This window comes from Coturnix japonica, chromosome 17, assembly GCF_001577835.2.
Source record: "Coturnix japonica isolate 7356 chromosome 17, Coturnix japonica 2.1, whole genome shotgun sequence".
In the NCBI taxonomy this organism is placed as follows: Eukaryota; Metazoa; Chordata; class Aves; order Galliformes; family Phasianidae; genus Coturnix; species Coturnix japonica.
The window spans coordinates 8,791,435-8,815,902 of record NC_029532.1 but is presented as its reverse complement, the minus strand read 5'-3'; the positions used below and the strand labels follow the sequence as shown (position 1 = coordinate 8,815,902).

The following is a 24,468-nucleotide window of genomic DNA, read 5'->3' as shown; positions in this document are numbered from 1 at the left end:
CCAGCAGCGTGCCCAGGTGACCAAGAAGGCCAATGGCATCCGGGCTTGCATCAGAAAGGGCTGCCAGCAGGAACAGGGCAGTGATTGTCCCCTGTACTCAGCTCTGGTGGGGCCACACCTCGAGAGCTGTGTCCGGTTTTAGGCCCCTCACTGCAAGAAAGACATCCAGGCCCTGGAGCACGTTCAGGGAAGGGTAACAAAGCTGGTGAGGGGTCTGGAGCACAGGGCTTATGAGGGGCAGCTAAGGGAGCTGGGAATGTTCAGTCTGGAGAAGAGGAGGCTCAGGGGAGACCTTATTGCTCTCTGTAACTACCTGAAGGGAGGTTGTAGTGAGCTGGGGGTCGGCCTCTTCTCCTGTGTTACTGGTGATAGGACCAGAGGGAATGGCTTCAAGCTGCACCAGGGGAGATTCAGTCTGGATGTTAGGAAATACTGCTGCTCTGAAAGAGTGGTCAGGCAGTGGAATGGGCTGCCCACAGAGGTGGTGGAGTCACCAACCCTGGAGGTGTTCAAGGAAAGTTTGGACATTGTGCTGAGGGACATGGTTTAGTGAGATCTATTGGTGATGAGTGGATGGTTGGACTGGATGGTCTTGTAGATCTTTTCCAACCTTGGTGATTCTGTGACTCTGTGATCCCAGGCCACACAGTGACTGCACAAGAAATGCATATTACTAAGGCATATAGAATTACTAGCAATATGGATTTAAATCTCCTTGCTCATTGCTTGACTAATCTAAATGCATTCATATCGCCTCCCTCCGTTTCTTCAAATCCCAAAGATCTTTAAAATTGTCTAAGAACTAAGAACAAATAAACAATTTGGATACAGCTTTTAAAAGACAACTGACACAATTACAGTGAATGAAGTTTGGTTTGCTAAGCTGTTGATAAAAAGGTATATAAAAATGAACTTCTTTATGTTATTGTCACTTTTAGTTCCAATAATTTCTTTGCAAGATTCCCAGAAAGTTTTCAGTACACGATAAAGATGTAATTAACACAAAAGATCCTTCCAAAAAGCAGAGGTAACAGCTAAAGACCAGAAATGCTCTACGCTGAGTTCTGTAATGGTAAATTCTTAGAAAGGTGGATGTGAGTACAGTGAGGGGTGGAGGGTGGTTTCAGCAGTGCTGACAGTGATGGTGGATCTTCTCTGCAGGTGCAGATTTTTATGAGTGCAGCATTCATGCTCTTGTTCATTGCAGGTGAAAATGCAAAGCTAATGGTGGAGACAATGTTGAAAGGAACTGATTCATAGCTGAGAATTTGCTCTATCAAGTAATGCTATTGTGTTCTTTGTATTTCTTGTAGTTTCTGTGAAAATAAACAGGAGGCATCACTTTTGGAGCAACCTATATACATTCCTTCTGTCTACCTCATACTGTTTTGCAAGAAGCCTATGAGCAGGAAGCAACCCCCCCACACACCGACATTTTGGGGACGGATCCTTTGTAGTTGCACATTCTAACATCTCCTTTCACCTAAAAGCCCAACACCAACTCACACCATCTTCTTGGGGATTTCTTCCTAACACTGTGGAATCACCACAGGAAAAAACAACTTTCCTTGAGATTATCGCGGATTATTTAACCAACAGCAACAACACAGCAAGCGGCAGCTTGCCTGGCTCGAATTTTCTCCCGTTTTTAACGCCGTGGAACAAGCGGTCACGACTCGTAGTTAAGAAACTTCAGCTACAAAAACAGAGCTGAGAAAAACGCTCACAAATGCAGTACGTTACGTAACACCGGGAGTAAAGCTGAACCACGTTCTGGATGCCGGCACAGCCCCGCCGTCTTGCAGCTGCCCACAGCGCCTGGCGCGGCCCATGGGCAGCCCCGCTCTGCGCATGGGGCGGGCGCTGAGGTCACAGCGCCGCCGGGCCCGGCCCGCCGCTCATCCGCCGCTGGCGGGAGGGGAGGCCCCGCGCGCCTTTCGCCTGTGGAACCCCAGCGTCAGGGGGAGGAGGAAAGGCTCATCCGCCCAACCAGAGCTTGTCTGCCCGCTGCGTGCTCCCCCCACAGATGTAATGCTCTCACAAAGGAACTGAAGTTCAAATAAGGCTGCTTCGCCTCGCGGAAAATGATGGACTCACGATTTTAAAACCAGAATGCCGAGCTCTCTCCTATCGAAAGGAAGCCTGTGTCTCAGACAGTAACACTGTACAGACACATGGCCAAGCTGTGAGAAGTCTTAAAACAACAACGACGACGAAAGGGATCTATTTTTGTAGAACATCGAGATATTTGCTTATTGAACTCCAGTGCAGCATACAAAGCTATTCAGCGACGGAGGACTTGTGTGTATGATACCAACAGCCAAGTGAGATGTCACAGCTCGTACGGACAAGCGGTTCTGATAAGCTTTGATGAAAGCACACTGAGGACAGAAGAAAGAAGACGGAGGAGGCAGGGTAAGAACGCACACCACCAATGGATTAAATATAAAATATGCAGATTTTTTCTATGTTGAGTGTCCAAAGACTGATTTGTTTGCATATGTGCAAATGCAGGCTTTTCAAAGACATTACACTACTGCTTTCTAGTACTAGCAACAGACCTATTCCCTTTTTACAAAATTAAAAAGAATGAGGACATACAGATTTAGTTGTGGAAATAATTGAGAGTTTTTATGAAACCAAGCACTGAAAAGCCACATTGCCATTATTTTCTTGAATATGACATTTATCTTACCTTTTTAAATTCTGCATGTAACTTTGGGCTTAATGCTTCCAATTGGCTGCAAAAGCTTTATGAATGCTGTACATCTCTCAGCAAACTTTTTAGGACATACTGATTTCTATGATAACTTTCGTAATGGACTGCTTGTATTAAAAATGATGGAATCTACATTCTTTCAAACTCTTGTGCCTGATCAAAGAGACGGCAGTTCCTGGAACCCTGAAGAGTCTACAAAGTAAAGTTCAATTTAATAAAAGAGCACAACATCTGTGAGTATTTTTATGTAAAAGTGTGATGTGATCCAACAACTTTTCATGAACAAAAAGGTTCACACTTAAAAAAACAGGAATCTGTTTAAGGGTTATTCTGTACTAAGAGTGTGCACGCTATGAATACTTTTTGCTAGTGATTGGATTAAGTGAAAATAAGGTGAGGCCGCTGCTGAGGGAAGTAATAACAAAAGCAGTGCTCTCAGTAACTCCCATCCAAGTCTAGAACAGAACTCGAGTAAAGCACAAAGAACAATCCAATAAAGGGCGAAAATTCCTTTTGAGTAACCCCAATCTATGCTTCTTGTAACTAAAAAAAAAAAAAAAAGCCTTATTCTTAAGCCAAAAAGTTTATAAGTTAGACAGCAGCAAAGGATACATAATCTTAAGAAGTTTACTGCAGCAGTTGGTACTATTTCAAAACAAAAGTTCTGCAGGAAGGAAGGCACTGTCATTCTGAAGTGTTTTGTTACTAACTTTGTTAACTCAGTAACAAAACCATTATTTTAAGAATAATGAGCCAGTTTTTTGAACAAAAATTTTTAACACAAATGTAAATGGACAAAATTTAAGAAAAATTTTTAAAAATCTATAGAAAGTACAGAATGCATTACATTGAAAGCTTCTAAAGCAACTAATAGCTTTCTGCCAGAAGCATGGCATGGCTTAGAATGAAAGTAATTAGTGACAAAACACCAAAAATCACTCCACCCAATAAACTTGAAGTTTAACTTCCTCTTACGTTACCTTTCTGTAACTGAAACTGCAGGCCACTATGCGTCAGCCCTTTCCTATCCCCTATTATACTTCCATCAAAACCTTACAACTTTTCCTAATACACGTGGCATGCATAGTGCTGTGCAGTGTTCTCACTGTGAATTTCTTTCTACGAAACTGAAAAATTGAGTGTTCTGTTTTTTGCACAGCAGTAATTTTCACTGAAAAACAAACAAACAACAACAAAAACAACCCCACCAAGCTGCAAGAGTTAATTCTAAACTAAAAGCTGTGTTGATGGAAGTCCCTCAAATATTGCAAAAATGAAGAAATCACATCACATCACAGATGAAAATGACATGGAAAGTTGATAGATTAATATAATTCAATCCTCCAATGCTTCCAATATCTAACACAAAAGCATTAAAGAAATAGTGGAGATCTGTTGTTCATTCTAGAGAAGAAGCGTGAAAAACTAAAATCTCAAACTATGTTTCAACACACAATCAAGTCCGACAGCTTATCTTTTCAAGCTAAAATTCTGTAAGATCTAATACAACACCTTTTGTTACTCTGCATCTAAATTCTTGAGGAAACCACAGACAGTGGCACACAGCATATAGTGTGTGTAGGGAAAGTCCGCCCCCCAGATCACTGCTAGCACATTAAATATGAGCAATACACAAAAAAATACTGATTAGCCCACAGAACTGAATTTTGTCACAGAGCGTACTAATGCAGCAAATCAAACTCACCTGTACATAGCGTAACTGCTTTTTTATTTCCTCCAAGCTAAAACAATCATACAGGGAAATCTCAGGAAACACTAGCAGTGTGCAAACAGCAAGCATGTCATGTTTAACAGAGATACATTTTTCCATCTATCTGGGTATTTCTAAAAAGCTCTGAAGAATCAGTACATTCAGCTCTGATATGTGAGACCTGCACATACACTCAGTCTGCACTGTAAGTCCTGTGAATTGTTCATCCTGCTCTGACTCACAAGGACAGGAATAAATTCACTATGTTGAATCTCATCTGTCCAATCTTTAATTCTTTAAGGAAACAAAAGCCATGTTTAAGCCCCACCCCTCTGAAAAGAAAAGGTGACAATAAATAATAAAAGTTGAAACTCTGAAACTAACTTTGAAAGTATAATGTATGTACTCTGGGTGCCTCCTTAAGGAAATTGAATAACAACGAGGGAAGGTGGTAGCAACTAGTTTTTAAGGGCAGTTGTTTTTAAAAATCCTAAGTTAAATGGGGAATTTTATTTTGCTTTGACAGTCACAAACAATTCTGCTTAAGTGTAAGAATTCAGGTAGGATGCCTTCACCTTCTTTATAATGACTATTGTAACTGAAGCCTGATAGACAAAAACTGCATCCTTGGGTCCTGAACTGCAAAATACAAACCTTTAAAAACATTAAAAACAAAAAACAAACAAAAACCTGCTATCTTCATCACATGACAAGATCTTAAGTATTAGCTCCTCAAACCAAATTGGTTTTAATTGTTTTAATTAGATTATCTTTGCAGTAAAGTTAACTAATAACCATACTACAATGGTTAATGATGTTCTTAGAAATCCCCTTTCATAAGACCTTGGCTTCAGTGTGGTGAAGTGTCTTTTCTGTGAAGCAGTCTCCAAGAGTAGGTACAGTGTCATTTCTCATTTGGACAGAAGCTACATTTACATCCCTTAGCATCTAATGTTTGTGTAACTACAGTCCTCTAACCTAATAACAGTTTACTATATATAGAAAAACAAGAGCAGCAGCAAGAAGCACTTGAAATGTTTTTAGCCTACTGATTCCTTTAAGTACTCTATCTGTAGAAGGAATCCAGACTGATTAAATTTCTATTTTGATAGGAATTTCAGTCAGTTCTTTTCCATACTTTTCTTAGGGAATGTCTTCCACACAGGATTTACAGAGCTTGTTATTTTGCCATAGTATTTCTTCAAAATGCTGTATTACAGGTTATGGCTTTCTTAGATGTCAAAACATTTCCTCCTTGAACTGACTCACAATCCAAAATAAAGGAGAACTGATTGCACTGCTTAGTCAGCATTCACTGGTTTTCCTGCCATCTCTACTCTTTATTGTGGATCACAGTCTGTAGGTATGAAAAGAACACTACAGACTCTCTGAGATAAGAGGTCAATCTCTCAATAGCTGAAATAACATTGCACTGAGATCTATATGCAAAAGTACTGATAATACATGTTGAGGCTTTCAAAAAACCTTTTCTTGCTGGAACAATACTGCAAATGTCCATTTTATTTATAAATTGCATCCAACAGAGAAGAGCCATAGCACTGATGGGTTACTGGTGGTATTTTACAAAATGGTTATACCTTATTACGTTATTTGAAATCGTACTTCTCATCTGGTAGATATATACACTCATTCTCATTTTCACACAAAACTCACACAGACAGGTAAAATATTTCAGAAAACCTTAAAAAATTACTGAATAAAAACGTGTGTGTGTGTCTACTTTGGAAAAATGATGGAATCAGAACAAATAACAAAAAAATGGTACACATGCTGGAATGTGTACAATTAAGTGCACATTGTGTAACAGCTTAAGAACTCCCACTGCTGGCATTACTACCTTTCACACTTTCATTTAAGGTAAGCCAAAAAACAACAACAAAAGCAACTCTGAACATTTGCTGAACAGTAATAGTTGACAAACAGAAATATTTTTAACTTCACCATTTCAGGACTGTGGCAGTAATGAAGTCCAGGATGAGAAGCAGCTGTTAATTTCAGCTGGTAAAATACTTCACTCACTGAAATATCACCTGTAAGTTTCAATATCATCATAACAATCAGAAAGTAGCATATATTTTGACTAACCAAAATTTCTTCAGGTATGATAGCGTACAGAACATGCAACCATTTCCAAGCAAAGCCAATGAATTTACTTGCTTTTTCCATTTAAAAGACTGGGGAAAAAATCAAAAGCTGCATCATTCAATAACCATTTCAGAAAGTTTGTTTCCTTTTTTTCAGCAGGTCACAGAACATGATCAGTTGAGCAAACAATGAATGAGCAAACAAACCAAGTCATTGTTACCTCCTTTCAATTATATACATAAGTAGGCCAACATTTGGTCCACAACTTGAAATATCACCAAAATACTTTGCTCCTAGTTAACATAATGCACAGCAGAGCTGCCAGAAGTTTTTGTACAGATGCAGTTACACAATTAAAGAAAGTTTTCATTTGAGTAATAAATACTACCAAGGATGGTAAGCATCCACAAAACTGACTTTAGCTGCACCTGCACTATTATGAGTCGGGCAGTGTACCAACTCAGCTCTGCTAAAACAGTGTTTTCAGAAGGACACAATTATTGAACTGCCAGAATCTAGATATGAAACTACTTCAAATTCTCTTACCTTTTCTAATTAGAAGTTCTATTTCATTATTAATTAGAATTACACATCTCCTTTTTTTTTAAGAATCTTTCACTTCTCCTGCTTTTGTTTGTATGCTTGTTTCCTGGAGATGTTCTAATAAGAGAGATATTTCCAGCAAAGAAAATCCTCACCAAACCTCCAAGCATGCCTTTATATAAATGTGCTCTTGTGCAATGGCAAAGTTGGAAATCTGCAATTACCTAAGAGGGATTTTGCACTGGTGATCAACACGACACTAGTCATACAGTTCTCTCCTAATCCAGTGCAGAAGAGCTGATAGGAAGGGGAGAGATAAAGAGCGGGGCTTAGCCAGAAAAACAGGATGAATTATCAGCAAGAAGCAGCACTAGAAAAGGACAAAAGAATACTGGCAATCGCTTTGCATAATACAACAGGAGAAAACAGAAAGCTACCATGCTGGATATCTAATAGGTAAGATCATTCTCTCTCATGAGAAGGAAAACCTGGTGTCCTATGAATTTCGTAGTCTCAAAAAAGAAGAGGAAGCAACTCAAAAACATTAAAACATTCCTCAGAAGTGCTTATCTCACTACCCTCCCACTAACACCAGCAAGCTTATTTTTCCTCCCTAAAATTCATTCAGAACTTTGCAAACAAGCATGTTAATTATGAAGTACATATGAATCTAACTAGGAAGAAATGTTATTTATCTGATAGAGCCTATCATAATATGGAACAAATAGCCTTCATTCAGAACTTTCTTTTCCCCCCTCAAATCAACAATTAGAAACAATGAAAGACACAGCACTGTTTCATAAACAGTCTGCTGGCAGGAAGACATGAAAACAGAACATTTCTTGTTTCTGGTTGTGAAGGACCATTCTTTTACAAATTGTACTTCCAGTATTTTCTTTTATAGAAAGAGCACCTTAGAAAAGGTGACATGCAGACAAGACCACGAGAGAGAAGCATTTCAGCCATTCACTGACGGTTATCTTCCTCATTTTGAATGAGGCAAATAGAGTTTATTTCATTTTTTTCTTAAGCTATTCTTAAAAAAGAAAGATAAATGGAGAAAACCCAAGCTGTTTTAAGTTCTTCTGTATCTTTTCAGCTTGGAAAAGTATATGTGTCTTAAATCATATGCTTGAATAAGGGCATGAGATACTGTAAACAGACACAAGTAAGCTCTGAGGAAAGACAAAATCATTTCAGCAGGTCAGAATAGCTGCTTTTGAGGGAAAGAAAGTTATTTCAATTCAAACACTCATTTAATGCCCATTTTACACGTACTGTGCCAGAGACATTTGCAGTAACAGCCCATCTGTATAGAAATACAAGAAATACTTCAGGCTGTGCTACAGGCTTAGAGCAGAGAGGCTGGAAGACTGTGGAAGAAATGGACATGGGGGTGCTGGTCAGCACTCAGCTAAACATGAGACAGCAACATGCCCAGATGGCCAAGAAGGCCAGTGGCATCTTAGCTTGTATGTTGTTATATATGTTGCCATAGTGTTGCTATATATGTTGCTATAGTGTTGCCACCAGGAGCAGGGAGGTAGGTGATCATCCCCCTGTACTCAGCTGTGGTGAGGCTGCACTTCAAGTACTGTATTCAGTTTTGGGCCCCCTCACTGTTAGACATCAAGGCTCTGGAGCATATCTGGAGAAGGGAAACAAAGCTGTGAGGGGTCTGCAGTGCAAGTCCTGTGCGGAGTGCCTGAAGGAGCTGGGATTGTTTAGTTTGGAGAAGAGAAGGCTCAGGGGAGACCTTACTGCCCTCTACAACTCCCTGAAAGGAGGTTACAACAAGGTGTGGGGCTGACCCCTTCTCCCAGATAACAGTAATAGGATGAGAGGGAATGGTCTCATGTTGCACGAGTGGAAGTTCAAGCTGGATATTAGGAAAAACTCCAAAAGTGTGGTCAGGCACTGAAATGAGCTTTCCAGGGAAGTCATGGAGTCATTGTCCCTGGAGGTGCTGAAGAAACATATACATGTGGTACTAAGGGACGTGGTTTAGTGGAGAACTATTGGTGGGAGATAGATAGTTGGACTAGATGATCATGGAGGTATTTTACAACCTTGGGGTTCATGTGATTCTACTTTATATAAATACACACACACACAAATGTTAAAATTAACCAAGCTATAAGAGATAAATGATATCAAAGAAATAAATGATATCTATTTATGCAGCTTATCAGCCTTTATCAAAGGATGTTCTCTACTTGCGGCAGTAGCGCTCATGCCAAAGTTCACACTTCTGGAAGACTGCTGCCTCTGAAACTGCGGTATCAGATTATATTTTTAAGATTGTGATGGCTTCAAATTTCCACCTTGAGTATTAAGCTGCTCACAGAAAAAAAAGTTGGTGTAATTTCATCATAACAGACCTATTGCAGTATGTCAATAAACACTAGCAGCTGATTTTATTAGATGTGGGTCATCTTTGTCCCCCATGTGCATCTAAATGCTTCTTTCCCCTTCCAAAGGGGAGACTATTAAAATCAGGCTAAGCACAAAGATGGTGATTCCAGAGAGCCAGAATAAATGTAAATTTGTGCAAAACACAATAAACACAAATTTTAGTTATCAATTCCACTGGTCTGGAAAAACAAGAGATTCTGCTGCCCACGGTATTTGGGCAGCAGAGGTTTTAATTAAGGACTAGAGTAATTTTTTCTGTAAGGTTTAATACTGCTGACCAAACTAAAATTGTAGCATTTCATCTAAGCAATTCTATCTACATTTATAAAATACTGCAAATTAGCTATTCAATATTTTTACAACTTATAACAGATCTACCTACCTTTTGTTTACATTTAAGGGCTATATTTGTAGGTCTAAGAAATTAAAATGTATTTTATATTTAAATGAAAACACCAATCTTGGAAACTTTTGTGATAATTGCTTGGAAGAAAGGACTCTTCAAAGACTATTATTTCAAATGAAATGTTTTGTGGTTCTTTGCAGGCTTTAGATAAACTGGCAACTGCTGCACTTGTGACAATAGCACAATATATCTCATTTCTTATGATGTCCCCTCTAGGTGACACGATCTCATACTGGACAAGAAAATTACCTCATCTATTCATAATTATTATGCAATATTATACTGTACTTTAAGTGGGTTTTTTTGTTTGTTTTTAAGTATGAACTGAATTCCCAATTTGTTACTGAATTACCAATTTGTTTATTTTAAAACAGATTTTATGAAGTTCTTTGAAGAAGAAAATTTGACCAGAAATAGAGGATCATGATGACAACAAGATTCATCTGTTTAATGCTTATAGCTGCTGTAGGAACTGCTGCTAGCAAAACACAAGAACCTGAAGACAATAATGAGGAAGGAGAACAAGAGTTCATTTATACAAACAGATACAAGCGTTCCAGTGATGCACAGGACAAATGCACTTACACCTTTATAGTACCTCAGCAGAGAGTGACAGGTGCCATCTGCGTGAACTCTAAGGAACCTGAGGTTCTCCTTGAAAACAGGGTAAATAAACAAGAATTACAGTTACTTAACAATGAACTCCTTAAACAAAAGAGACAAATAGAAACTCTCCAGCAACTGGTAGAGGTAGATGGTGGGATTGTTAATGAGGTCAAGCTCTTAAGAAAAGAGAGCAGAAATATGAACTCTCGTGTCACACAACTCTATATGCAGTTATTACATGAGATAATCCGAAAGCGGGATAATGCCTTGGAACTTTCCCAACTTGAGAATAAGATTTTGAATCAAACTGCAGACATGCTGCAGCTTGCAAACAAATACAAGGACTTAGAGTACAAATACCAACATTTGATGTCAATTGCAAATAACCAGTCAATAATAATTAACCAGCTAGAAGAATACTGTCAAAGAATGCCATCCATAAAGCCTCTGCCACAAACTCCACAACCGCCAAGCAAAGCGTACCAGCCTCCTACTTATAACCGTATGATTAACCAGATATCTACTAACGAGATTCAGAGTGATCAGAACTTAAAGGTTCTGCCACCAACCTTACCAACCATGCCTGCAGTTACTAGTATTCCCACTTCAACTGATAAACCATCTGGTAAGTAATGTTATTGATATGCCTTCACTAATTATAAGAAAAAGAAGTAGGAAATATTTAGCAAAATTAAATGATTTTGAATTGATTGAGATTTTAAGACCTGACAGTCTGCATAAATTGAGCCAAGTCTAACAGCTGTACAAATGGCAAAAGTGCTTTGGGAGAGCTTGAAGCCCAAGATGTAGCAGTATGACTGGACTTTCACTTTCTCAGACCACCATACTCGTGGTTGCTACTAGATAATGAAAGTACTTCTACACTTTTTGCTGCAAAGTTCTAATCTGCTCCTTTTAAGCATAAAAAAAAAAAAGATCACAGTCATTCAAAACTTCTTTAGTCACTATGTTAGTACTATACTATTGTCAGTTAAGGTTATAGAAAGGTGCAAGGCCATCTCTTGTGAAAAAGTAGAAGTTAAACTGCTTCCAAATCTATTACTGGTACAAATTACTAAACATGATATTAAAAAAAAAAAAATTAAAAAAAAATCTGCAATATATGACAGGATACCTCAGAAACTGAGAATGTATGAGAAAGTAAACATAACTGATAATCACCTGGAGAACCTAAATTACTGTTTCTTTTAGCAGGAGATTTCTTTGGGCAGAGTTCTATCTGCATGACACAACAGGCTTCAAATTTCAGATTGCTAAAGCCTGACTTTATTAAATTTACACTAACAGTATCAGTTTGATTTGTTTCCAAAGCTTTTATTAAGGAACAGAAAGTAGAAAACAGGAGTAGGTGGATGACATAATGGAACAGTCTAAGTATATAGTGAATTCGGAGAGTTAAACAAGTTTTAGACTTTAGTCCAAACTCAAGTAACATTCGGTATTCAGATTCATGTGAATAGCTGCCCTTAGATCTAGATACAGTAATCCATTTGAGTTAATAAAAAGCTAATCAAAATAAATGAAGACACTCCCAGTGAAGCAAATGAGACTTTGGGATGAACAACTTAATAATCTATTTAACTGATATTCTAATGCAGTTTTTATTTTTCTACCTTATTATGCTTTTTACCTGAAGAACACAAAACGGTAACAGGTGGCTTCAGTTTAAACAGCGACTTTATGGTTATTTCAGTCTTTGTTGTTAAGTCTTCATTTGCAGAGTTTACAACTATCTTATAAACCTCAGCTCCAGCTAAAACATTCCTTAGCCTGGGAATTAATAAAACCAACAAGGGTAGAATGTAAAACTAGTATTTTATTTATTCCTAGCACAGATAAATTAACTGTCCTGAAACTTCAATCCCTAATTCTTTCTTAAAAAAGGAAGAAATTACATTTGCTCTTGCTCTCATGTTTTTAACTCCCTAACTTTTAAGTCACAACTGTTTTGAGATTCTGTGATTTTACAAACAAATACATTTTGTTGATGTTGGTTATGGAGGCAGTATGCTTTAGATGAATAGCAAGTACAAAGGAAAATAGTTTAAGTCATAGCTATTCTATTTTTATTATTACTATTGTTTTTAATACAAAGAAATCTCAATAGCTTAGTTAAAGCCTGGGAAAAAAGATAAAATTTACTAAGACTACTTAGCCAAAGAACGTTACAGTAATAACCAACTGACTTCCACAAAAGACCACCCACACCAACAGCTATGTTCTAACAGTCTGAATGAAGAATTCATTTAGGAGAGAATGTCAACAAACTTGAGCTGAGGCTGTACTGTCACACAGCAGAACAGAACAGATTTCACTGCAAAGTACCTTTTCTGATCTAACTTCATACAACAACTTCATTTTTTGCAAAGAGAAACATTTTGAGTCATTTTCGCTTTGCAGTGTGGTAGAACCCCATACTTGCCTGTGAAAATGCTGTTTATCTAGCTGTCATGTTTATCTCCAGAAGTCACATCCCAAGATGATTTAATATCTGCTATTTTTCTCTTTATTGATACAATTACTAGAAAAATAAATTTCATACTTTTCTGTACAAATCCACTCTGATATCAATCTCTCTACTTATTTTCTAGTTTGTAACAGTTTGATTAATTTAAGGAAATGTCAAGAAGTGAAGCTAAGTTACCTGCCCTTTTATTTCCAGGGAATCTTCCTCTCTTCCCCTCCCCTCCACCTTTTTGGTGGGCAAGGAACACTTAATACTTTCTCCTCATGATTCAGAATGTTTTCTATTCTCCAAACATATCTCAAAGCCCCTCCCACTATTAATGCCCAGAAGGAAGCTTAATCCAGTTCACTATAGGCATCTGGAACAAACTAGGAAAGAGAAGAAAAGCAGCACCAAGCCACGAACACCACCATACGAGCAAAAAAAAACACAACTGTCCACCATATACATTTCTCTCCAGTCCTTTCTGTATTTTTCAAGTTCTCAGCCTCTGCTAAAGCTCCTTAGTTCAATGAAATGTGGAGCCCCACATGACCTTTTCCACAAAAACTAAAGCAAGATGGAAGAAAGGGATTAGGTACCTCTTAATTTTAATCTGTTGACAGTCTTCTTCACAGCAAAGAAGCAGATCAATCTTTTCCCTTGATCTTAAACTTACTACTGTATATCAACAGTCATCCTAGCATCTACTCTGTTTGAGCTCTCTTCATGTTTTCAATGCTCCTAGTAAGTCAATAATCTAGCCACGTTAGTTTCTGTTTTCCTTAGCCTTGAACAACAGAAAAAATCCACTGCAGTGTCCTCAACAGATAGTTCTTAAGGAACTTCTAAACTCTTTGAATTTTTTAAATAATTGTCTCTTCACACTCTTCTGAATTTGCTGAAGTTTGATGTATTTGAATGCTTTCCATTTCAAATTTTCAATCAGTTCTTCCCTGCTCGCTAGGTTCAAACTTAGGAAAGCCTGCTCTTTATTTGGTCTATTTCCCATTTCATGCATCTATTAAAAAGCTGTCCCCAAGAAATTCCAAAGCTTTGTTTTATTGATTTTTACTTATTTTTTAACCTGGTAACACTTTTCTCCAATCAGATAAACAGGTAGTTGGAAATAAGTAACTTAAAATAATTAGCAAGAAAATTATATTATTGTTCAATTTAAAAATAAAAATCTATACACAACGTGACATTAATTTTGCAGGCTGAAACTGACTGTTGAGTGGAACACAGTATCTGAGGATTCAGCTATGTACTGTCATGTCTCTGTTAATCACTCCCATAATAAATTCACTAACATTCATTATTTTGTCTACCTGAACTGCTTTTAGTACTATGACTGTGTCACAGAAAAAAAAGTATGGCAGAAGGATTAATCTGAAGGAAAAGTAAGTGCAGGTATTTGATAAAAACACATCAGGTAGAAAGCACATAGAAAATGACAAATGCAATGAAGTTAGAAGCTGTAACTGTAATTTTATAAGTGAAATTTCAGTATGCATACGTGTAAACAGCATAGATAGAAGAATGAAGAAACGGACAGTGGCATATGTTACATTTCTTCTAAATTCAGTTGGGATTAAATAATAACTTGGGGGGAAAAAAAAGAAAAAAAAAAAGAAGGCTGAAGTTAATCTTCTATCAAGACATAAGAAATACAGTTCCATATACCAGAGATGTCTCATTTTAGTAAGTGATTTCACTTCGTATTTTAAGTATTCCAGTCCATTTTAAATAATAAGCATTTAAACATGCATCCATGTCAAATGTTCTTAAAAAATATAATATCCTGGAAAGGAACCCCTTGAAAGAGACGGGCAATAAGTTTCAAAAAATAAGCAACATTTAAGTTAATTATCTACATAACCTGCATAGAAAGTCAGATTTGTATTTCTGAGTTAATACTCTGTTTTTTAAATATCTCATATTCTCTTTCATTTCTATTAATGATTTTAGATTAACTAAAAGCTACATAAACCCAAGCTTCCAGTTACCTATTAAGCATGACATGTGACTACTGAGTTCTAACAAAGGCAAATATTTGTAAAAGCTTGAAATATAACAGCTCATTTTATTGAAACATTTTGCAGACTGAACATAGTGCAAAGCAGAATTATATGAATCTGTAATTTAGAAGAACACTTCCAGCTCATGTATATCGGCCAAGAATAGAGAGATTTAAAGGACAAAATACAATTAAGTCATACAACTCTGCTTTTTATTTTTATTTTTAACATTAATATTAGAAAAGCATATGAAAAAAATACTGTTTAGCACCGTTTAATTATTCCAGTTAAATTCAAGGAGTAGAATATGACTAGAGAAACTTTTCTGTCCACTTTAATACAAAATAATTCTTTTAAGAACAGAAGTTTTGTCTTCAGAATCTACTTTTCACTGTTAGGTAGGAGTTATCTGGGAGTTAACACTTACAGTATAATCTATCCTTTTTCTCATTAATAATTAAATTGTACGGGTCTCAAATAATTAAATAATGCAAAATAACAAGCAGTTTAACTGCCAAATGTGCATTCATCCAAATGAATACAATCCAAACAATTAATGACTACAGAAGAGAGAAATTAAAGCAGATGCAAAACAAAACGGCTGGAAAAAGTAATTATGCTGAGTTAACGAAGTGACCTACAAATGTATTTTAAACATACTTTAAATGTATTTCACGTTCTTCAACTTAGGACAGATTTCATTTCCATGGGCATAAAAGGATGCAAGTCCAAAGCTATACTGAAGATGTCAGAGTATCAGTTATCAAAAACCACTGTGGTCTCTATGTAATTTAAATGCACAGTCTCATTATGCATATCCATCCTACAGATCCACCCAAAAATATTTCTAAGGTTAAACGCATGTTCTCTGTTGAAAGACACATTGATTACAAAGGTACTACATCTCAAAGGTCTGCTTTACTCCCTTGAAGTGACTTTATCAAAACTACTTAACTGAAAAATGGAGGATTCTCTCAGTATTTCTAGTGAAGATCATTCTTGTTTTTCAGGAAGAACAAGTGTATGGCGTGTATTATAGTGCGAGGAAGTTTACACAGTTGCTTTTTTTTCTCTCCTATATAATGGGAATATCTGTTACTGCCAGCTCAGTACCTCCCGCAAGAAAAAAACTGATGAAGTAGTACATAGATAAGTACACAGATCCAGCAATCAAAATACAACTGAAATTTACTCAACTCCATGAATAAGCGTTACATAAAAACATTACTATTTTAAATAAGGGGAAATGTAAAAAATACTTTGTTTTGATTCTGAGTAGAAAAAATTGAGTTTCTAAACACAAACACCCATAAATTGTTCACTTCACGTTCTTATTTGTGGTCCTGTTTCCCACTCATGCCATAAAGGGCAAGCTGGGTTAATCACTTCTGCAAAATACCGAATAAGTCCACAATACTAAGAAATTACATAGAAGAATCAGTAAATAGCCAGTAAGTAACCTAAGGCCAGCACTGGAAATTGATCAAAATAACTGTAATTGTATTTTACTAAGTATTCTACTACGCAAAACATGAATTCCAAGTAAAATTTCAATATCCTATAGAGAAAAACTGCTCCTTAGACTTGCTTGGTACACCTAAAAGTTTACAAAACACATGTGGATGAAATGACCTGGATTGGATGGGACCTTAAAGATGATCCATTTCCAACTCCCCCACCTTGGGTTGCCCAACACCATATCAGGCTGCCCAGAGCCCCATCCAGCCTGGCCTTGGACACTTCAAGGAATGGAACATCCACAGATTCTCCAGGCAGCCTGGGCCTGGGCCTAACCAATTTTGGAAAAAAGATGCTCTACTCTGTTAGGTTAAATATAAAGACACAGAGGTGAAGAACACATAATACATTTGATTTCTAACACTTTGATAGCAGGAAGTCTGACTAAATTGATAAAGTAAACAAGAGCAATAGAAGTTACCAGCACTCGTTACACCCATCTCCTTGTACCTCTGTGTCCTAGAATACTGCATCTACATATGCATTTCCAGAAACCTGAACAGTTAGCCACAACAGAAATAGAGAACGAGCCTGTGAGTATGACAGAGGAAACAAGAACACAGTACTGCCACCAATCAGACATTTGGATTATGTCCTGGTAAAATGACTTCTGATCTTGTTAAAAAGACAAAATAACAACAGGAAAAACCACTGACAGTTCCATGAAACTCATCACTACCTTATTGACTAAATACAAGGGCAGCCCCACCACTTTTAGTGTTGGACAGTGAATTATGGAGGGGAAAAAAAAAAAAAAAAAAGATTAATGATTAACTGAAATAATAAATAATCCTTCCTTTTTAAAGGCAGATACTTTTAACAGCAATATATGCTTAACAGTGACTGCTCAGAAGAAAAATCTGACAATCCCTCCTCCTTATCATTCTGTTTTCTAAAATATTAATATTTATCTACAGAGTAATTCCTATTTGGTTTCTTGAAAAATATGACCAATGTTATTAGAATTCATCTGCCTTAAAAATCTACCTGTATCAGTAATTCATTGTGAAACGTTCCACTAATAACATTATGATGAAGTAAATCTGAAAAGACTTAGCAGACACCATAGCTCCGATACAACAAAAAGAAAAAAAAATACCCCCAAAAACCCCCCACCCAAACAACAAAAGTGCTATTCAGCACAAGGAAATATACTCTAAAAAGCAGAGAAAAACACTAACAATCAAATACTGCTCTGTATTTAAGTTATGCTTAATCACATTTTGACTGCAGACTCTTACTGTTTTGACATAGGACCCTGGAGAGATTGTCTACAAGCATTAGAAGATGGCCATGACACAAGCTCCATCTATCTTGTAAAACCAGAAAACACAAACCGACTTATGCAGGTCTGGTGTGATCAGCGGCACGACCCCGGTGGCTGGACAGTCATTCAAAGACGGCAGGATGGTTCTGTCAATTTTTTCAGAAACTGGGAGACATACAAGGTTAGGACAAGTGAGCAGTTTAATGTCTTCTACCCTCAAAAAATTACTGGTAAAGTAATTTAAAAGATGAGTTTAGAGTCTGGCCAACAGCTTACTTAAAAAGGAGCTTGCCGTCTACTTAAGAATACATTCAGATTTACCAATAAGGCAGGCACAATACTAACATGCTTCTCTTGCTTCCTTTATAGCAAGGATTTGGTAATATAGACGGAGAATATTGGCTCGGCTTAGAAAACATTTATTGGTTAACAAATCAAGGCAACTACAAACTGCTCATAACAATGGAAGACTGGTCAGGTCGAAAAGTTTTTGCTGAGTATGCCAGCTTCAGACTGGAGCCAGAAAGTGAGTATTACAAGCTGAGATTGGGACGCTACAACGGCAATGCAGGAGACTCTTTCACTTGGCACAATGGTAAACAGTTCACCACGCTGGACCGGGACCACGATGTATACACAGGTAACGAGGTCCCTTTTGGTTGCTTGCATAATAAACTGTAGCTGTACACAGATGATAAAATTTAACTTTTCAATGTAAGAGTTGTCAGTTATTAGCTAATGAAGCAGAAACTAACTGATGTGTCAGCCAACTCTCATATGCACTTAATTAAAAATTCTCACAGAAATATTCTTTACATTAAACAAGGGTCTACAAAACATATTATGAGGGTTATTTGGGACAACAATGCAACAGATTTTCCAGTAAAGGAGAGCAGCCTAGTGAGTCTGTCTGTAGAACATGGTTCTTGAAGAAAGGCTTAGTTCACCTCACACTCACTGCACAGTTTACACATTAATAAGTACACAGTTAAAAAAATGCGCTTTGTGTTGAGCTTTTTTGCTTGCTATAAGATCTTTGTTGCTGAGACTGAAATTGAGCTCTCTTTTACAGGTAACTGTGCACATTACCAAAAGGGAGGATGGTGGTACAATGCGTGCGCTCATTCAAATCTCAATGGAGTTTGGTATCGTGGTGGTCACTACCGCAGTCGGTATCAGGATGGCGTTTACTGGGCTGAATTCAGGGGAGGATCGTACTCACTGAAGAAAGTTGTTATGATGATAAGACCTAACCCCAACACATTCCACTGAAATAATTTTTCTCTTGGCAAGCTTTCTCGTTCTGTTTTAAAAAACATGTAAAGCTATGCTTTTATTACCTGGAATTATTTTTTCAGAAATAAGGAATGTAAAATATTGTACATTTATTGCTAAGATGTGAGGGCTTGTATATTGTGTTACCAAGAATCATTCCAGGAAAATAAAAGCTGAAGAAAAAAGGAAGCGACATAAAATTCAAAACACCTCTTTATACTAAAAGTTGTGATATTAAGCCTTTTAGAATTGACATGTGAGATGGACTGTAGATAGATTTTCTGTTTTTTATTCCCTGTAAATTAAATTTGGATGCTAAAATTACTGCCACAACATTTAAATATTTTGAATATTATATTATGTATAAATATTCTCAATTTACAAACTGTACAGCAAGAGTTTTATTATTATTATTATTATTATTATTATGAGCAATTACTTGACACAGGAAATCATATCCTTTGAACTATGTAGCTGGTATATGTACAGCAGTGTGATTATTCTAACTTAATCTTTGTTAATTCACATTAATAAAATTAGTACTATATAACTTGAATTTGTGAGCAGATATTCAAATCATTACTATTGTGATAAACCCAGTCTTTCCCCTTCACCTTGAGAATTTAACAATCTGCTCCTATAAATCAGAATTCGCATTTGATTCAAGTATTTCAGATGAAAAATTAGGTTTTTTTCTTCTTTTTTAATCGAAATGAAGTAGCTGCACAAGTAAACTAATCTAGATTTACTATGGATATAACATGCTGTATAGCTGATGTGTTATACTATGTTATACAACTGCTCCATGATCAGAAATGACTGGATTAAAGGGACTATCCAACTTTGCAGGAAAATGAGGGATACCAATATATAAGCTATTTAATATTTTTAGCCAGTAGATAGAAGTTATATAAAGAAGTTATCTGTAGCCATAAACAGTTATTTGCCATATTTCATAATGATACTGATTTCAAATTATTATACAGATTTACTCATCTATATTTAGAGTTCAGTCACGCCTATGACATATGGACTCATACAATTCAAATATTCTCCTGTGATAGGTTTTTAAAGATTGTTACAACACCCCTTATAAAATAGAAACAACTATGACAAATGTAGGTTAAGGAACAAATGTATGAGGGAAAGCAAAAGCCCCCAGAAATTCAACACATCTTTTGGTAAGCTTGCAAGACACAGGGTGCTTTTGTTTGCACATCTTTTCCCTCTTTACCTCATCACTTCTTTACAAAGTTATGATGTGCATTAAACTGATGTACCATATGTTGTATATAACCGAAAGCAGGGTTTTTAATAAGTAAGATTACACCTGTAATATTGTAATCCTTTAATAAAGCAACAAATGTTATTTTGACACGCTCAGATTTGATCTTGTTTTAGTTCAGGTTATTTGCAGAAAAGCGTAATTACTTAATTACACACAATTCTGTCTCGCAATTCACATCAACTCTGCTATGTAGCTATGCATGAAATGCCCAAATAAAGTGACCTTTAGCTGAGAAAAAAATGCTGAATTTCCATACATCCTAAAGATCAGAAGCTTCTGGTAGGTCACAAATTACAAGCTTCAAATACCATCCAGGCATTATCTTCCACTGGTTATCTACTAGACTATGGAAAACAATCAGCTTCCTGAAAAGAAACATTACACATACTTGCAGGCTCTACAGCTTGGCCACAGTGTTTCAACAATTCGGATTAGAGCATTAAAACACTAAAATTCCTACTGATGTCTGCATTAACCAGTATTTTTGTCAGAAGCAAATGCATGAAATAGACTGACACCGACCTTAGAAGAGCCACTTCAAACTTCTTTAATATGCACGGTTTGTTTGTATATTCAATTCCTCACACATCTATAACAAAATAATCCGTTTCCTGAAAAAAAATTAGCTTTGCAACATCCTTACGTCACATTCACACTCCATGCTTCTCTTGTACTCCTTTGGTAACATGCTACCATAACACATGCCGTAGGAGCACAACACACCTACATACAATGGGTGCATCTGTTAGTTTGGAAGAATTACTTTTTGCTGGTAACTGACTACGGTGCTTGTAAACTTTTAAAACATGAGTGTTACAGGTGCTTTTCTGTAGAAGTAAATACTGCTACAGATGCATCTCAATAGCATACACCCAAGACCAGCTTTAAATCCATATCTAGGCTGTTAAAAAGGCCATATTCCCTAACCACATCACATAAAACCTGAGTAATTAGCCTAGAGTTTTGTCTACACAAAGCACAGAAGTCAGTGCATGAAGATGTGATTTAACCTTGGAGATACGAAGTCTGATGAAAAAAACAAACTCTGGCAAGCTAAGGTCTGAAACAGTACTTAGGTATGTTATACCTTTCCTCCCTGGAAAAGAATATGAGGAAGACAAAGTCTTTTAAAGAATTGTCCAGCTGCAGAAACTTCACTGTCCCCCAACACTTTTAGCTGATACAACAGCACTCACAGATGTCACCTTCAATCAAAGATGAATTTATAATAATAATTCAAATTGGACATGGTTTTTTTGTTTGTGGTTTTTTTTTTTTAAATCTGCAGGTTATGCAAATTACAAGAGCTTTTTATGGTCTTTAATGAAGGTGTTATTTTTAAATACTATTTGCGCACTTTCTTTATCAAATAGATACCAAACACTTCTTGAGAGCAGAGGAGAAAAATTAAAAGTTTGGGTCTAATACCAAAATCATAAATTAAAGGCAAAACAAAAACATCCTGCTCTTTTAGCACCCCACTCCTGCTGTGGGTTGGGTGCCACCCACCAGATCAGGCTGCCAAGTGTTACATGCAGCCTGGACACATCAGGACAGGGCATCCAAAACTCCAGGCAGCTTGTTCTACCCTCCCAGTAAAAGATTTCCACTTACTATGTAATTAACCTTCCCTGTTTTAATTTAAAGCCATTCCCACTTGTCCCACCATTAGCAGTCTATGTAAAAGTCAGTCTCCCTCCTGTTTATAGTCTCCCTTTAAGTATCAAAAGGCTACAATATTCGGCTTTTTATTACGCATACTTCCACAGAGAAAATAATTACAGTAAATTATCTTACTGTTTCAGTTATAAGTAATTACTTTCAAAAAAATATAATTAAGTATTTCAGAGATTGATTTCTTACTTTAAAAACAGACAAAATAAAACACAACAGCATTCTGAAAACATTCCAGTGCAACAAAATGCTTTGTTTAACAGGAATCTGTGCTTTTAGGGTGCTCTTCAGGAATACTGACACAGTTCAGTACTATTCAGGAACCAGAAGTCAAAAGAGCAGTAAGGGAAGTAATGATACAATCTGTCTATATGAAGAAAAAAAGGGAGTTACTGAAAAAACATGCCAAACTGGCACTGTAGTTTGTTCCCCATTTCAACATATTTACAAGAAGTTGACATAAAGCAACTATACAGCATAGAGGTACCAAATTATGGGGTATCTAAAAGAAAACAGTCCAGCAAAAAAAATAGAAAGCTACAGGAATGACATATTAGATCAGGTTGTACTCAGAAGACATTTCTGAAACAGTGCTCTTGCATATTCTGATGATCTCAAAAGCACACTTAAACAAAGACATAAGTTCCAGACATAGGTAATGCACACAACAGATCCGAATATAGCATTAAAAACTCCACCAGATTTCACAGAATCTCATGAAATGAAGGGAGGCAAACCAACTATATGTAGTAAGTTCAGGTAAATAACACTATACACTGATTTTTGAGATTTAAAAATGAGCTACAAATAAATAAGCCAAATTTTCACACTCACCTAGATAGGGAATACTTGGAACCATTTTTAAGCTTCTGATGTACTCTCGTGTTCTTTTGTAATTGTCCTCTTTAGAAAGTAAGTAGTCCAACTTCTCAAAAGTGGTCTTGTCTTTGCGATTCAAAAGCTACATAGAAAAAAATGAAGATTACATGGATTTAAAACAAAGAATCTGTACAAAGACAAGAACGAATACCAACTTATTTGAATCACCCACAGTACAGTCAAGTTAAAATTTAATTGATTATCACCCACAGTAGCATGTTTAAAAAAGTGCTGCTGCTAATTAGAAAATCTTACAATTTTAAATTATGAAAAATACAATTATTGTTTCTGATTGATATCATTTACCCACATATCACTACTGTGGAGTTTTGAATAATCTCAGGGGCACTAAAACTTTTAAAGAAAAAAAGGTACGTTATTTACAGTCATCCAAATGTTCCTAGTTTATTAGAATTGCTAAAAATCTTATGAATTTTAGAGTACAAAGAGCAAGAAGTGCCATTTCAGTGTCACGTTAGAAGTACAACAAAGTTTTCTGGGGAAAAAAAAAGAAATCTAAGAAAAGTAAATTCCCATGATGCTGACACTTTTATATTACTGGACTTACTACAGCACTGCAAAATATACTATTCTAACAGAAGATTAAACCACAAACATAACATATGCAACTGTAGCTATAAAAACACATTCTCAATTTCATTTGTTTTTAGATTCACCAGCAGTATTTTTAAGACACTTTAAAAGCCAACTGTTTCAATGAATGGAGAACTGTCATACTGTACATTCACTCGCTGCTGGACTTTCTGACGACAACTGCTCCGTTGGATCACTTTAAGATTTTAGAGCTCATAAGTCCAGCTGTTCCACACAATGTTCTACAATCATAAATCTGGCTGTTCTACAGAACTGTGAGTTCTTTAATTGACATCAGCAATATTGCAGTGGACATTCATGAGTTAACAGTTTCCCTTGTTCAGCACAGGGATGGGCTTGACAAGAGTAATCCATAAAACAACATTGCTGACAAAAGAAAAGAAGCCTTCTGCAGGTTTGGAACAGCACAGACCACACAGTTAACAAACTAATACAGAAACAGAAAACAAAAATCCATATAAGACAGTACTGCCTTCAAACAAACTAAAAACAAACGCACCACAAGCCCACAAGACTAAGAATGTTGAATGTCTTCTCCCAGAGCACAAAATAATTCATAATATTCAGAAAAATGTCAGCATTCAAACAAGAAAGAAAAGACAATGGTCAAGAGATAACTCACAGCCCAGGTTTTGGTGAGTCTGAAGATAGGGGCACTTTGTAGTGCTGACACCACAGACATAAGAGAATGAAGGTTATTCAGCTCTAGAAGCTTCTGTTAAAGAAAAAGGAAGAAAGAAAGAAAAGTAGTAAGTTTTAGTATGTAAAAAAGCAAAGCAGGATTAATTTAACCTCAAAGTTGCCTTTATAAAATAGTTTCCATCAACAGCTTCAAACAAACAAAATATTATCCAATGCCATCAACGTATGGAAATCCAAAGACTTCTTAAGAAGTTGCAAATTTTTTGAATATACCCCCTAAAACAATAAGTTTATCTAATTTGTACCATCTTCATGA

The 24,468-nt window shown here is 36.5% G+C and overlaps 2 protein-coding genes across 13 annotated transcripts in view; one reads left to right on the top strand and one right to left on the bottom strand.

Annotated features, from left to right (window-relative positions):
- Positions 1-24,468, bottom strand: part of RALGPS1 (Ral GEF with PH domain and SH3 binding motif 1) — a 91,775-nt gene that overhangs the window by 44,778 nt on the left and 22,529 nt on the right. For 10 of the 11 annotated variants that reach the window (XM_015879390.1, XM_015879399.1, XM_032448045.1 and 7 more), the window contains 2 exons: positions 24,133-24,225; positions 22,851-22,977 (listed from right to left, as the gene is read on the bottom strand). In XM_015879390.1, the coding sequence (XP_015734876.1) occupies positions 22,851-22,977; positions 24,133-24,225 (220 nt within the window). The remainder of the gene's footprint in view (positions 1-22,850; positions 22,978-24,132; positions 24,226-24,468) is intronic. The other variant, XM_015879397.1, reaches the window with a different exon arrangement.
- ANGPTL2 (angiopoietin like 2) lies at positions 1,944-20,432 on the top strand. 2 transcript variants are annotated; one of them, XM_015879403.2, is made up of 6 exons: positions 1,944-2,415; positions 6,401-6,483; positions 10,275-11,131; positions 17,767-17,960; positions 18,149-18,419; positions 18,852-20,432. In XM_015879403.2, exons 3-6 carry the CDS (start codon positions 10,324-10,326, stop codon positions 19,049-19,051), a joined length of 1,473 nt encoding a protein of 490 aa, XP_015734889.1. In that variant the 5' UTR covers positions 1,944-2,415; positions 6,401-6,483; positions 10,275-10,323; the 3' UTR covers positions 19,052-20,432. The 2 variants fall into 2 exon arrangements, with proteins under 2 accessions (XP_015734889.1, XP_015734888.1); XM_015879402.2 differs by lacking the exon at positions 6,401-6,483 and having other exon boundaries at positions 1,951-2,415.